The sequence below is a fragment of the Saccoglossus kowalevskii genome, chromosome 17 (genome assembly GCF_978046115.1).
Source record: "Saccoglossus kowalevskii chromosome 17, keSacKowa6.1, whole genome shotgun sequence".
NCBI classification, from domain to species: Eukaryota; Metazoa; Hemichordata; class Enteropneusta; family Harrimaniidae; genus Saccoglossus; species Saccoglossus kowalevskii.
Window position 1 is genome coordinate 30,057,264 of NC_140657.1, and position 17,603 is coordinate 30,074,866.

A 17,603-nucleotide genomic window follows, 5' to 3' on the forward strand; every position below is an offset into this window, starting at 1 on the left:
TTCTATTATTATGTAGTTAAATATGGAATTTAAAGATGAAATGACTGTAAAGTTATCTCCCATATTTATAGATTCTGTACGTGTTGTGGAATTAATGAATGGAATGTCGCGTATAATGAATATATGCCTAGACCGTGCATTATGAACTAAATAAAATAATAGGTCTTGACAATTTGACAAGTATGTTGGTCTCTAATTAATAGGTTAGAAAGACCAAGCATTACAAGGCTTTGTTTCTGACAATTTAAATTATAATATTGTGTCCAAATCGCGTTTTCAAAGGTAATTAAAAAAAGACGAACGTTTGTCTGCGATTGAATAAGTTGGAATATACGTCTACATATCTCCCCTGTTATATACATCTCACAAGTGCTTGTTATCTACTTATAGCATGTATTACCTTCTAAAGGGGGTATTAAACAAGTATTAAATGAGTAAGTCTGATTGTAAATGAAATCAATAATGTAAATTTTATATTAGTTTGTACGACAGATTACATATGTGCATTAATCTGATAACACATACACATGCGTATTTCCAAAACTTACAAATTCATCTCCTAAACCTTAACTGATTTACGTGCTGTGACTACATATTCTGTCGTGTTTGACATATTGCCCTAATGCCCTCACGAATAACATTTCGTCTTCCCTATTTATGAATCCATGATATGTAATTGAACTGTGAAAATAACGTTGTATAGCTTAACTCCATATCAAGATTACTATATTTTCAGATACAAATTTCAGGCATTTCTGAGTTAAACGAGAATCAAAGCCTGTACTATTTAAAAGTTTGCATTCTTGATGAGGCCTTGCCCGCAACTCCAGTTAGTGTTGATAATAACTTCATTTGTTTATTCGTTTAGGAGGTGTGAATATAGAAATCACGCAATTTCATGATATACGGTATTTTATTTTGTAATAGGTTTAAGGGATTAATAAATTAATAAAATAAAATGGTCATTTTCTTTGTAATTATCATTATTATACATCTGTCGACGTAACGCCATACGTTACAGCGTGCCCTTAATTTTGCGGTATTTTACGTGGTATTTTCATCCTAACATAAAAGGAAATGCGAATTCCATATATGGAATGATAACGCTTCCACCATGGTTTGACCGGTGACTCCACACAAAGAAGTTCGCTGATTCTGATCTAAACGTTTTGGATTTCGGAATTCCCATAGCGTATCATTGGAAGGAAAAGATGTATAATAATAAGGTTATTACGAGAATACCTCAAAGTATGCACTCAGACAGTACACCGTCGCATCGACCTCCGCAATACTCCAGCTGTACTGTCTTTGTGCATACTTTGAGGTATCCTCGTAATAACATCATATTATTCCATATCAATTTATGATGATTAATTTATTTGTCAAAATGCTTGGTGTGCCCTTAGTAATTTATTTTTTGTGCATGATATTATGACAATGTTACAATTTGATTGTGAAGATTGTTTATATGACAAGTCTTCGCGCCCTCAGCCGATCCGTTAATAAGCATAGAAAATGAGTTATGTCTTGTAATTTAATTCACCAAATCATCTCACCTGTAGTAGAAATAATGGTTATGAGATAATGTATAGAAAGGTTTCAGTACAACCAAAAAAATAAAAAAAGTCTGTTAATTTCCACATATTCATATGCTCCAGCCTTTAACCAATTCGACTCATAGCACTGGTTATGGATTAAGTTTTATTATTGTTCACAGAGTCAAGAAAACAAAACAAAAATACTTTTATTATGATTTAGATAGTCTAACCACGAACATTAAAATAGAAAAGTGAAAAATATCGTAGTCATAGCACCAGATATAAAATACTTAAGAACAATTATAATTAATTGTAATTAATTGCTAGCACTTTCCTTTTCAAAGCTAAGTCTGGTCTAACGTACATCGACCTCTTATCTTATTTGACTATTTAGCTTAAATTGGACTTTAGGCTGTTTTCATTATGTATCGAATTATGTAAGTACTGTCGTACTGAAAACAGTCAGTTGTGGTATTATTATCATTTGAACCCGGAAGAAGAATTGCAAAGCTGAAACATCTAACTCTACATGTTGGAGAAATATTGGGCTGAGAGTGTACACATTCCTAAGCTGCCATCCCCAACAAATGGCTTATTGATTGGTTCAGTTCAATTCGTGACTTCCTATCTTTAATCTGTGAGGTTTAAATTACTAAACGAAGTATCACACCGATTATGTTAGGTGTCAGAGAACACAGTGGTAAACATGTATTAAAAGTGTATATTCATGTAATATTACACGGCTGTCAAAAGAAAAGCTAGTCCTTCTTAAATAACATTTTTCGAAGTACCATTTTATGAAGCAGTAGGTAACTACACGTAGTCTTTGCAACAAGTTTGTTGGTTTACCAGGTTACATACCTACACTGCTACATATTCCATACATAGTGGGGAATAAAATCCATTCTCTAAAGTTTAGCACCTTATCCTTATAGGATCATTATATGGCAAAACCTAAATTACCATGACAACAAAGTTTCAGCATATAGCCTTTTTAATATAGCAACAGCCTGGCTGCACTACATGTCATGGTATTTTATGACCAAAGAGCTTTCATAAACTATATAACAAAGACCTAGTTTTGTGATTTGTTGTGAATCTTTGGTGAAGAAAATATATTAAAATTGTTCTACAAAGAAAAGCATAATTTATGGTAACCTAAGTGACCACATTACGGGAAGAGTAACATTGTTGACAGTTTGTGTTCCTCATTTGGAAAGTTTAATAAAGTAAAATTCATCAAGTTTATTGAAGTAAAACACCACGAGACTACGGATTGACCAATCACGTTCATCATGAGTGTTGTATGTGTCTTATAATGAAAATTGAGAATGAGAAATGTATGAGCATCCCCTTATTGTAACGCATGAACTCAAATGTTAAAACACCAAGAAACCCTGAGGGTTACCATTCAATAAGATCTTTTCTTTGAGCTGTATCGAAGAGCACCGATCAATTCGTAAAATATTCGTCTTAATTACTCACTTCGCATTTAATACATTGGAAAAATATTTGATGCGGTTGTTAAGCCGTCGCCTTGTACGACTTATTGGCTTTTCTATGTGTACGAACATTTATTTTCTCTTTTACGAAATCCCAAGTGTAGTATTATGGATTCCTTTATTACTGGAGCATGGATGAAGAGATGTTCTTCAGTCAACAGTGTTATCCCATGGGACATACTACATGTAGCCTAACGACCTGTATCTGCCAAACATCGTCATGTGATACCTTAAGCTTGGTGAACTAGAGTTGATGACTGTTGCTGATAAGTGATGTGTGAAACATCACTGCCATGATAAACTATTCCCGATATACCGTTTGCAGGTTTCTCAATTACATATACTATTCTGATTTGTTCTATTCTGCAGCCCCATGTGATGCTTATTCATATAACGCGTACATGCGAACAATTGCACCAATTAACAACTTTTCCGGATATATCTGATCTAAAATGGACTTATGCCAACTCGTGTAGATAGATGGGTTTGTTATAACAAACAATAAGACTGAATAAAATTGTGTCACTTACTTGAACGAGAAAATTCATACCATGTGTGTGAAACCAAAAATTACCCATTTAAATTTTGAGATAGAGAAAAATGAAAGCTTACTGTATGAACTACATCGCCTCATTTATTGAATGCTATTTTTCAAATCACACTTTTTATATTACATTTGTGTTTGCATTTATATTTGTTAAAATAAATTTCTCGAAGAGTGTTTTGAATTATATATACAAACAGTTGTACAAAGTTGTTTTGTTTGTTAAAATTTTACATAATGTAGGCTGGTTAAATGGTCAGCAGTAGAAGTATCTGTGTTTCGCAGTGAATTGAGTTCTCCCGCATCAAGTTGAAGTATATATTTACAATACATTTATGTTTTAAATTAATTTTAAATGGATTCTACACTACAATAATCTAATTGCAAATAAATCTGGCTGCAAAAAAAAAATTAAAAGTTTAAAATAATATAAAAACCTTAAAACGTTTAGATACATGACAGACTGGCCGATAAACAAATGTTTTTGATGTGTTTTTAAAAAACTGCATTTAAACTATATATATTTTAATTTTATTTTACGTACGTTTGCTTTGTAGATCTTTAAATCTCAGTGCAAGTATAACTTGATTGAATTGATAACATGATTCGTCTTTCACATTATGGATTCCTCTGTCATGTAAAGACTTAACTAGCCAAGTGTGGAATTAATGTATTTGAAATTTATTTCTAACCCCGTATCGTTGGTCGACGACACATCCAACACTAAGTACAGTGTATCATTTGAATATATGTTTTTAAATACATCTAATAAAAAAAATGAGTGTGGAATTGATGTTTTTGAAATATATTTATAATCTGGGTAGTTGATTCGTATGTGGTGTTTGAAACACACTTTTAGTTTTTTGATATAGTTTAAATACATTTTGTATATCTTTTGGGACTTTTGATTTGGTGAGGGACATTATCTTTAATCAAGACATCTGATATTTCTCTTAATGCAAGTTAAACTGTCAGACTGATCTGGTTCATCAAAAGAAACTACATCCGATTTCTTGATCAAACTGATTTAATTAATCACAGGACAAAATATGTTTTCACATGAGTTAACTCGTCAGCTTGATATAAGCAGATTAATCGGAGTTTAAATACATCCAGAATGATTAAAAATCGGATGAGATGACCTTGTATATGATGTTATGCCAGGACATTTATCAGGACTGATTTGTTTATGTTTTTGCAATATTTCGTAAAGACACATCTTGAAAAAGGCTAGCCCAATTGCTTTGATATATTCGATATATGCATACACCACTAACAGACATGAGTCTGAATGCTCAATAGAAATCCAACAACCAATTTGCACACATTGTGCATCAAGTATCCACTACATAGATTGGCATAAAATATAAACAATCTTAAAATCTCAGTCATTCAACACATTAGGTTGCCAGAAATGTGGGCATAGGTTTCCCCGGGAGGTTCTCCCTGACATATATAGACACAATATTTACATACAATACATGATAGTTAAATTCACAACTCTAATGAAGACGGTCACTTCAGGTCGAATATTGGTACTGTTATATTGTAGTTCATGTTGACATCAGAATATGCCACTAAAATACATCTGTTGCCTGCACAAATTTATCGAAGCATGTCAACCCATTAATCATTGAGTATGTAGAATGCAAAAACAAGGAAATCCATCCACCCATAAATACAAAACTTCGTGTCAATTTATATTGTTCTAGGTGGTCGCCAGGGGAACCCCTAACATATGTACAATAGGGTGCATCCATCTGAAGATAGTCAGTACCATGTGCCCCAATCATTTCGTCATATTTAAATACGTTTGACACACCTCTTCCAGTTTGACTGAACTGAACCAATATCAATAAAGGATATTCACTGGGCTATTCACGCCAAATAACAGACAGAGTCGTACAAACAATTTGACATGATTGCACAATTCGTCACTATTACACTATACACCATTAGTCCATGGTAACAGATAATACATTGTAATTCACAGATAATGTACAATATAATGCTTTCATTTGTATTTCTATAGCTGGGTGACTTTTCAGGATTGAAGCATATAAAGTTAATTTTCAATCACAATTAAAATAAACTGAATATCATGAAGTTTATGTATTCCCTTTTTTATTTGTACATTTAACTATATTTGCGTTGTATATTCTCAATATGTATTAGGAATGTAGATCAGGAACGGTACTCAAAGCGAAATTGTTGCCGTTGTGTAATATCTTGTGGTATACAAGGCTGCGAATTTCGTATTCCATAATTATAACCCCGTACACTAATATACATAATAAGAAATGTCTTCTGGGCAAATACATCGTACGTTTCAGGAATGACATTTCGATGCTCTGATTATAAATAATTGAGACTGAATACTTACATGGCCTATTTCAATAGTACATACTTATATACGGGAATATTTAGACTCACTACTTCAATCCTCGTGAATACCACCAACCACCTGCTCCGGGTAATGCCATCGAACCGTTTCTTAGTATTAGACTGAGGTTTGTACTTTTCAAGTTCAAATGTTATATATATATGTATATTCATGCATATCCTTAAAAAGTTCAACCACATTAATATCAACTATAAAAATCGTACTCTATTTCTCAGTTTCGTTGTAAACAATGACCTCACACACCAATCATAAGCGGTGGCCTCAGTTTCTCTAAAGATATTATTAACCTAGGTGACCTGATGTGTATATATCGAATTATCTAATCCGGTTATTGTGTAGGGTTGTTTTGTAAAAGGTGGATCTACGGCTTGAGCAGTGGCATTCATCACTGTGTTATCCAATATGTCTATCTACTACTTGATTCATCAAAACAGTACGTGGATTATATAATATTATTAAGATGAATGTTGTTCACCCTAAATCACGTTGTTATTCGGCCCAGTTTGGATAATTTGTTTTGAATTTTGTCATTTCTGACACATTTAAGTCCATATTTTACAATGTTTTTTGTCATCATATTAAGGGTATTGGGTAGAAAGGTTATATCGTGTGTGAGTTCATCCTTTCGTATAGATATACCCCAAGGGTTGATGTTATCCGAGATGAAGCATTCCATCCATTATTATAATGAGTACACTGTCAAAGCCGAAACGTTCTTCCTGTACATCACGTCTGAATTCCGCCATGTCTGCAAGTCATGAAATAATGAATACAGTGTGTCGGCGTCTTTTTTCCCTCTCTCACGAAAAGCGTTATCACAGTAGTTGCCTGGCAACCGTCCCATTAGTGGTACAGCCCTTGGAGGGTTAAACTCTAAAATGTATATTGTGCGCAGTTGGATTATGTGGTTACGTCACTAAGTCTTGACCTAGGATACATACTATGAACTGTTCAAATTGCCAATAAACTGGTGAGTGGGAGAGTATATTGCCAAGGGCGTTTACGAGCTACGTGCCATGGACACGGAGGTTCTTTCAAACAATTCCACATCGAATTATTGCCACCTTATAAGTGAATTGGTATGGTATGTATATTGTTCCTTATGATTACACGTAAGTTACTAACATATTCTTGGCCAAACAATTAATATAAAAACAATGATGTAACACTCTTTATAATTAGTATAGATCACTAACCCCTCCTACCTCGATACCAGCCAGAGTAAAGTAATCTCATAAACCAATGGATTAAATAAAAGTACGTAGACATTGGATTAATCTAGAAAATGTGAAAGGTTGATAATGCATATATCAGTATATAGCAAATTCTATTTTTAGAAATCCATGTTTTTATTCAAATTAGTAACCAATTGAGTAAGTTAATGTATGTAGGTGGTCGTGGGCGGAAATGGGGGGGGGGGGGGTTAGTGACATTTAGTAACTCGAACTTTAATTAACAGTAAATCGAACTTCGAGTTACGGGCAACATAGAATTTTTGTTTTGTTTAACGTTGTATATTTCCCGAGATTCAAAGTTAGTTTAGCTGATAATTAAAATTCGTGTTACTAAATTTGAACGTTAAACAAAACAGAAAAATATATGTTGCCCGTAACTCGAAGTTCGGCTAACTGTTATTAAATGTTCAAGTTTCAGTTTGGGCGTGGTTTCTGAAAATATGGGCGTGGTCATTTTCGTAACTCGATGTTCTAATTAGATTTCCGTAACTCGAACAATTCAACAACTCTTAGTGAGTGGGTAATGACATTTAGCAATTTATCATAAAACCAAGTAAGTATAAATAGAAAGAAATTATTTTTCTTTCAGTTCTGCTATGCAGAGAGAAAGTTTATCATTCGTTGAACTTAGCAATGTATGATTCTATCTGTCACCGGGATCAAGTTGTTGTTAGATATATGACTGGTATACAACGTATTTGTTTAATACTATTATTTGTAATGGAAGTAGTTGTTTGAAGAAGTAACACGAAGAATACGTTTAATAATTAGTTTGCGATATTCTCGATAACTTGCTAACATGTCATTTTTGCAATGCGTTTATTCCAGGAAACTCGACTGTAATTTTTTGTGGAAGACTAACGTGTAGTTTGCAAATTGAAGCGTTACCGGATGCTGCGTCATACTATGTTAGTTCAAGTTCATTGTTGCCATATTAATATGTTAGCTTATCAATAACAAATCGACACAGGCATACATCGTTGTAGAATTGTAGAAACGATGGTGACGTGAAATGAATGAACGATCAGAAACGGCTCACCCATGGATTTTCCTGGTTCTTTTATATATGTTGCATAACTTAATCTCATGAGCAAACAATGACTTGAGACGTATAGTTCTCTCATCAAATGACATCTTTGTTGTAGTACATACATTGCTCTCAGTAGTGATATGGTTGATAAGTTCCCATTTCAAATGTGAGTTGTTCTTGTATCTTATAAAATTGATAGAATGCAACACCAATATTTTAGTTTTTGTTATTCACATTCAATATTTTAGAAATTCTGTATCCCCACCTGAATATAACGCCCAACCTTACGTTATATTACACCTGGGCGTGTAATGAGCGAAAAAGGCGATTCAACCAAAATCAACTCATTGTATTTTACAAGTATATTACACGCATGAGTACATTGAACTGATAAACACATAAATAATAACAATGAGTATTTTATTAACAAGCGTTCCATACTTTTAAAGCATTCATAATTGATAAAAGTCTATATAATAACCAAATATGGAAGTAAAAGCAAATATTAAGCTGATAATCCAACGATTACAAATGTTCTATATGGTAAATATATATATCAGCATATCTTTTGAACATTGCGATCTTGGTTGTTCATTTCTGGTACCAACTACTTGTCTCTCCATTATTCAATATTTTCATCAGCGACATAAAAGACTCACTGGCGCCAGTCTTTGCACACATGTATAATTAATTACCAATTCTGTCGGTGTACTTACCTCCTCTGCTTGAATATAATTTATACATAGATATAGGGTACCAATCACTAGTCCACATGGATAGTATAAATAATTAGCAATGGTGGTGATTATAGGTACCAATTACCAATAGGGTAATAGCAATGATACCAATTAACACAGGATAGTTTAAATAACACTGTTTGTATGAATGCAAATAATAAGTAGTGATGAGATTGAATACGTGCAGCGACAAGTTACAGGTAGGATTCTTCACATTTGTTTAATTGTTTTTAGCATGTTTTTGAGATAATCGGGAAACAATGAAAAGGAGTATTTGTTGCGAAGACGGAGGACTTCTTGGTTGCAGAGTTTAAACTATAGAATCTACCACCAAATGTCTTATAGTGTACTAATTTTGTCTGAATACTAGACCATCGGAAATGTTGCTTTCACCAATTAAGTGAATTATTAATTAAACATCATTTTCATCCTCAATTAAAAGATAGATCGATATTTTCACCATCATAGAATGGAACAGCCTCTCATATATGGGTTACCTGTTTTCTTATTAAATTTAAAAAATCTTAGATCAAAAGTATTGTTGCAAATATGAAGGAACGGACGAATATTTTGTTACCCTGGTGAATGCAGACAAATCAAAAACACGTGAGCTAGTGAAAACTTATACCGGCATAGCTAGTATTTATTACATATATATCATGCGGCAGTGTCATACAGCCATGTGATATTTATTTCATACAATGAAAACACAAAGCTGAGGATTAACTTATAAACATATTTATATAAATTTGTAAAAGCCGATTATCAGCTTTCATTGAAATTCAAATATTCAATAATCATTGGCTAAACGTTGTCCTTAATGCGCGCTTTTGCCTTCATGTGACATGACAACTGCGACTGCCCATAATAATATTAACTAGAACTTTGTATTCTAACATTCCTTTTGATTTATAAAAATGTGTATTTATAAAACGTTCACAGCTTAATTCCCTTCACCACATTACACTGCCTGAGCAGCAATTCTGATTGGCATTTGCCTGTAATTTTAAATTGTGACGTCATCAACTAGTCACCTTTAAATGATAAAACATAGCTCATTTAACGATTAGATAAATTATATTTATAGAATTTGTTTGAATTATGTTCAATGTGACTGTTCTCACTATATAAAGATAGTTTAATGCATTCACCAGTATGCGTTTTTGTTTTGAATCGCATTTGAGGATTTCGATGTTTCTAATTCTCCCAACAGTGGCAACGCACAGAATTTTTCTTCTTCACTGCATCGCCACTACTGCTTGCCTATGAATTGGTAATAGACCACTGATAAAACTAACCGACAATTTACTTCAAATGCTGCCAATGTATCTATATAATCGTATATACATTCATGGTTTCAATAGTATTTATTTGTTTAATAATCGCAATTGAAAAACTGGCTGGAACGAACGTTTAAAGAGCGGCGTCGCTGTATGTAAATTAATAAAACGCACCGAAACGCTCAGGGCGCGCGCACACCAATAAAGATTATAATTTTTATAATTATAGTTTTTGCTGGCTGAAAATGGATACATGTGATAAATAGAATGTGAAAATTCATGACTGAGTACTATCGTATTTATTGTATTATGTACTCCAGTAGTAATTTCCATATTTTCCGGGTCTTTGGCAGGGAAAATCTGAAAATTACCCTTGATACAACAATGGTTTTTCTTTCTTATTTATAAATTCCGATTCTATTTCAAACCAGCCAATCAATGAGCACAATGCGCAATACATCATATTGAGTAGCCAATTACATTATAGATATCCTCTATATACTGTCATAGTAAGTATATACATTACGGATCCAGTTTACTTTTTGTATGTCCTAATCGAACCTGTCCATGAAAAATGGGAAATATTAATAACGGGTTCAGCCGAATCTCGGACCACTTTTAGTGATTTTTTTTCTAGAATCAATTATCATTTTTGGATGTATCTTGTATCGATGACACATACATACAAATATAGAAATCCGCTAGTTGCCGACATTGTGAGCTGACTAACTAACTAACACAACATTATATATAATTACACACCGAATACACAACCACGGGATCAACAGTATCAATGATCGGCCGAGATTTTTAACGCACTATAAATAATGTAGAGCGTAGTGCAATCATTTCCCGCTTGACCAGAGAAGCACAACACACATGTAGATAGCATAAAATATTCACGGGATTTTAGTGATTAATTGTATATTGTGAAAATATTTGACACATGTGCTACACGTGTGATACTTTATCATTATGAATCCATCCAGCATACCAAATGATTAGTGTAAGTATTGAACTCCAAAATGTTATCAAGTAGTCTCAGTCTGGCATGGCACTGACATGAATGAACAAAGCAAACGTGAAACTTCGTAATGCTTTTTTCATGAAAACCACGTCGTATACCTTGCAAGATCCCTCCCCTCTAACCGTTAAAAAAATTATTCTGTGATCCAGTCGATGACAGCTATCACAGTGGTACTGGCTCGGAGAATCTCTTATACGTGGCACTGGATGACTTCTGTTCCGGTTTCTTCTTGTAGTATTTTCTGTACACGAGAATTGATGCGACGATGCTGAAAATAAATGAAAGGACCGGCCACAGTATGGCATGGAGTACTGCTTTGTCGGTGAATATTTCTTTGATAAGGACTTCGCCTGGACGACTCGGGTTGTAGAAACAGGAAAAGGAGATACCGTCGATGCCATATTTTGCGGCGAACTCTGAGACCATCTTTTCGTTGTTGTATTCCACGCCTGAACACACATCAAACGAGCACTGAAATGAATGAATGAATGAATGAATGAATAAATAAATAAATAAATAAAAAATAAAGCATTCTTTTTAACAAGATACATTAGCGAGGGTCATGTATGACGACATATCTCAAATTGACAGATGTGTCGGTAACTGAATGCAAGTAAGATATAAAATCGGATTTAAGCCACACACATAAAGGTCTTCTATAAAAGGTGAAATTACAGAGAAATTACATTATATTCAATTTGAGTGAAGTTTAATTAAACTCATTTATTAAAATTTCAACGGCCTACAATGGATACACATTGATTTATATATAGGTGTATTCAATGAAATAAGTTTTACTGCTAATGTAAATACAATATACACACACGTATTTATCAATTGCTCCATATATGATAGTCAACAATATTGCATAATAATTCTTTATATGGTAATTACTATTAACATATGTTATTTATATGCAAATTGACAAGCTGTCTGCCCCGCGAGACGATGTTCCATTAAAACGCATCATAGCCACAGGACGATGTCTATAATATAGGCGCATTACAATGTATTCTCTCCAAACCGATTGTGCTATATTTGTGTCAGGGGAGAACATAGTCTAACAATATTGCATCATTTTTTAACATGATCCAATTGGATAAAACCTCCTCCAGCATTATAGACACATTCCAATCTCCGTTACGGTAATTCAGTAAAAATGGCTAGACACATTAGCAAATTATAACCCACTCACACGTCATGACATCGTGCATTTTCAATTTCCAAAAGCGAACGTCTTCCGGCAAACACGTATATTTTTGAATTTTAAAGATAGTTATATTTAAAAACACACAAATAACAGTACAGTTGCTAATTTGTTGAATGCATATCAGTCCAAGTATTCAGATGAATTGAGATACATGCACCTTGTTCCAATCATCGCGTGTCACGATGAATCTTGCTAATTAAAAATGTACTATCTATTTAATTTCTAGTTTCATATCCACTGTACGCATATTAAATAACAACACGGCGAGATTGCCTTGGGATATCGATAACAAGATAGTACATGTACCGTGAGTAAAGGTGAAACCCGTAGGAAATACTCCAAAGCCGTAGAAATTACCCTATCCTCATTATAAGTTATATAAACGTGTTCGTTGTCTAGCCGTGCTTGGACATAAGCGTATAGTTTATACTCAACTTTATGTTTTGGTGTGTCGCCCTCATACTTCAACTAGCGAATACACAAAGCATTAATCTTATATTGACTTCAGCGACTTTTTTTCTCGTTTACCACTTATACGATAACAACTGAATTGTTGAAATGACTTGTCGACAATTTATGTGCATGTTGGAGATTTTCGTCGCGTTTTTCTCTGAAACGCGATGTTTGATGGCTCAATTAAATTATGTAAACTGTTAGTTCATGTGTCAAGTGTGTGAAGGCTTGGCGGTTATATTGAAATGCACCCACCGATGCTTATAATTCCAAGGTGAACGTCCATGTGATTGGAAGATACCTCAAATAGCGATTAGTGTAGTTATTTGTGAAATACTGGTACCTACGTTACGCGTTATTTTCGTTATTATTAACTTAGTTACACATAGTACCAAATTACTCAGTGACAAGAAACAGTTTACACTCATGATCCTCACCCTTTCAACCATCCTAAACTTCTAAAATATATAAAGAATATTGTTGCGTTTTTTACATGGATTATGAATTTTCCATTCGAATTAACGATTTTTATGACTCGAACAACATTTCTTTTGGAATTTTTGAGACTGTAATAATAAATACAATTATTGTTTAGAGAAAAGTAGACCACTTTCCAGGCAACAGGTTAAAAAATATAAAACATAAAATTAAGTTTGAAAATAAAATAATTTCGGATTTATGTAAATGAAACCTGATTCAATTAACTAACGCATGGGATTCACTGTGACCTTATTTTGAGACAGCTGATTTTCCTGTTTATATTGTTATATTGTTTATATTCATATTTATATTCCTGATTTGTCAATAAAGTGTGGTAGTGATAGATATTAAAAGAATTGTAATGTACACAGAACATAAATTGCTCTTCATTTATTTGTCAAATACTGCCCTTATGATTATAATGGAAGTAACTCGATTGACGCCATGTAGTCTTGGAGACCGCGGAAACAAACTGCCTTCTAGGCTATAGGCTCTCTAGTGTATGAAAACTTGTTATATCGAAAAAATATAGAAAATACTTAAAATCATCGATATTTCCAATTCAATAGTTTAAGCTGACTTCGAGTATGAGTGAGCTGTGACTGAATGAAGCAATCGAACCACATGAGGTTTTTAAAGGTCGTCGGTACACGATATTACCTAGTGATTAGTTCGCTGGAAGCCCCCTAACTTTGCATTCTACCTAAGCAATCGCAACTGCCACAATACTGTGCGGTAATTGAGGTAAACCTACTGCCGCGCAGATCACAGATAGCAAAATATAATGTAGCATTTTACTCAGTGTGAGACACTCCCCCATCGCTTTTATGCGTCTTCTTTTATGCGTCTCCTAAATTGGCGGGAAATTCGCAGTTTACCTCTGATTAGGGCACGTTTACTTACCATAATTTGACTAGGCCGAATGAATGCCGACAATCTTGCTGCACTAAAGCGACCGTGTCATAACTACGAAAAAGGGCAAACGTGATTACCCATAATACGGTGCAGCATCTCATTTTCCATCAAAGCCACAGTTTAAACACTACACCACAGAGCGACTGTATAATGAGGCTCTTTTGAAAAAAAAGTCACTCGATTTAACGGATCATGTCGTGACACTATTAATTGCGCAATATAAAGGGTACTAGGTATAATGGTACACTGGCGAGTACTCGCTTTCACTCAATTCGACGGAAATGTACAATTAATTGACCTTTGGTCCCAGCGAAAACTATACAATTAAAATTTACAATAAATAAGATTACGTCAGATGTGTACGAATCTCGTAAATATATTATTGATCTCTGACACAAACATATTCTCTAAAACTCATTTCAAACACAACGCTACAAATAGTGTTCCCGTAACGACAATCAATCATTTAAGACGTTCGTCTTGAACACAGTTAGCTGGCGCACAAGTGATAATAAAATAAATACGATATTTACTGTACGGGGTCCGCCATCTTGAATACGGCATGAAACTAAACAGTGGTCACTAATAGACACGTAAAGTACGTTGTTTGTTTCCACGAACGCACGCAACGTGACGCTACTCTTAACGTTAATGCGCGATACCACCACTCACCGTCTTGTGATCATTGTCGATCACTTTCTCTCACTATTTCCAGTCTTTTTGCATTTTGCATTTTTATTTTCGCTCTGCAGAGCACCTTAACGGCGGGTTTAATAGTTTATTCGTTACACAAAGATACGACGGAAAAAAATGTTATTTGTTGCTTTCAAAGAACCCGCTTTAATCTCGACAACTGGGAGATTATGGTGATCGCGTTCATAACGCACTAGTTACCACAGCTATATTGTCTTCATTTATACGCGGACTACGTTGAAAGGAAGAGAAAATTGCACGCAGTTCTGACGATGTGAACGGAAATTGGGCTTTGAGCCAAATTATATTCAACATATAGCACAATTAGTCAGTTTCGCCGAAGCTTAAATTGTTCGCCGCGCATAGACGTATTTTCAGTTTGATCTCCGAATTAAATACATATGCAAACTATACACGATTTCATTCAAATACCACCTTTTGTACCCGTTAATAAAAAAATGACATATTAATAATAACAGCTTGGAAACCCTACATGATTTTCATCTGTAACTTCACAAAAGAGATGCATTCGATTATATTTAAACGGATCCGAGTTTTTAAACCCCGCGTGCTGTTCTCAATGCATTCTTTAGGACTTAATTAAATATTGGAGACCTTGACGCTACCACGCTTATCAGTAACATCTATGTATTGAGGAAAGTGAATGCTTTACAAACAAAGAGCAGGAAAGTTTGCCTTACATGAATTCGTATTTTCAACTGGATCGAGTCGATTCGACCGAGTATGCTTCGATGTATTGCCTGTGGCCAAACAATACCATTAACGGGAAGATGCATATGAAATTTGAAACCATATATTGGGACTGGCTGTGAAATTCGTAAAGCGGAAACGTGTACCTCTGAGAAAGACGATATCTCAACAAACTAACGGTGCCTAACTTCTAATGTCATGACGAAACTCCGTGACCCAATGCACTCATATATCTACATGATGTATATAGCCGCAAGATAAAAGAGATCATTTAGTCCCAGAACACTTGTAAAATAGAACTCAATATTATTTATTTACCATTAAATTTAGTTATATAAGTCATGTTAGAGGGCGATACATAATCTATGTTTTCCGAAAATAGTCATACAAATTTTCATACATTATAAATTCAAGGCAGTTTCACAGATTTATACAAATGAGATATCCTAAATAATAGAAGATTGCATTTGGTATTATAAAAATAATTTCCTGTGCAGCATTTAATAGGTGTAGAACGTTCTAAACAACAAGATGGCCACCACTATTTATCAGTGCCAAAGGTTATCCGTTATACAAAAATGTAATCGTACCAAGCCTCATTACGCTTCTGCAAAGAAATTGTAGATTATTTCAACAGTGAGTAATCAGACTGCTTATTTTGTGCATGAATTGCGAAAGGTGCTTCGGCGAGAATAAGGAATACGAAATAGTAAATTTAGCTTATGATTATCTTCTCCGTTTCATGTATATTATAATCCTGTATACGTGTAATGTCTATATCTTTTGAGATTGATTTCCACGAACAAAATTGTTGTAAACACATCCGTATTGACTACTGAAACACCACAATTCTTCTCACCGTCATTTTGGTTCCACGTTTTGTAAGTTTGTATGCATTTTTCTCAGTTTTGACATATATTAAATGAACCATCTCTTTGCTTACACGTTTCTATCACACTTTAAGGAATATGGAAAACATAATTTCGGTTTTATTTGGTGAAATTGAAACAAGTTGGGTATTAAAAGAATTAAACTATGTGAGCATTTTTTTAAACGAAAGTAATTGTCACATGATATGAGAATATAATGGAAATAGTCGAATATAATAGAATTAATTTTAACGTAATGACAATCTGGTTTGATCAAATAATCAATGAAGCTTGAAACACTAGCCTGTCGTTTGATTTGGAATTTTGTCCTTAATCTAAAAAATGTTTGAATGTAATTTGATCATCCTAGCCTTTCATGAATTGTTCTCTTACTGTAGTTCTTGAACGTATCACTGGGAAATTAATTGTATAGGTTATGTCTTTCTTTTAGAACTTCTATACATGCTGCGATGAACTACGTCTCATTTTCTAATATATCACATTCATGGCATGCTCTGCCATTCAACTTTGTTGTTACTTTGATTGAAAAGCACGATTAAAACCCCATACTACAGAAAGATATAAGAAGCAAAGCCAACATTATTAGTCAAATTAGTCTCACCTTAGTCTCAATAGTCATGGTTATATTCGAAAACAAATTGCAGCGCGTACTACCAGCTATAATAACACTTCCCAGGCATTAAAGGCATTCTCATCCTTGTGTGAACACAAGGGGCTTATTCTGCTATATATATTGTTGGCCTATCATTTGCCATTTTCAAACCAAAATATTGTTCCTGTGATAAGCATGGCATACATCAGATAGAACAAATCACACTAAGTATTGACTGTTGGAGTTAATATATACAATTGTGTCATATAGAGAAATATTCAACGTCAAGCAACAGTAGTGTTTATAGTGCATGTACAGATATTTTGACATTATGAACCATTTAGACAGAAGCTATATACGTC

At 33.9% G+C, this 17,603-nt stretch overlaps 1 protein-coding gene across 1 annotated transcript in view; it reads right to left on the reverse strand.

Moving 5' to 3' along the window:
- Positions 1 to 8,600: 8,600 nt before the first annotated feature.
- LOC146733295 (calcium-activated potassium channel subunit beta-4-like) overlaps positions 8,601 to 17,603 on the reverse strand; it is a 39,022-nt gene continuing 30,019 nt past the window's right edge. Inside the window, exon 3 of the mRNA XM_085492088.1 lies at positions 8,601 to 11,768. Coding sequence (XP_085348214.1) covers positions 11,460 to 11,768 — 309 coding nt within the window. The 3' untranslated portion in view covers positions 8,601 to 11,459. The remainder of the gene's footprint in view (positions 11,769 to 17,603) is intronic.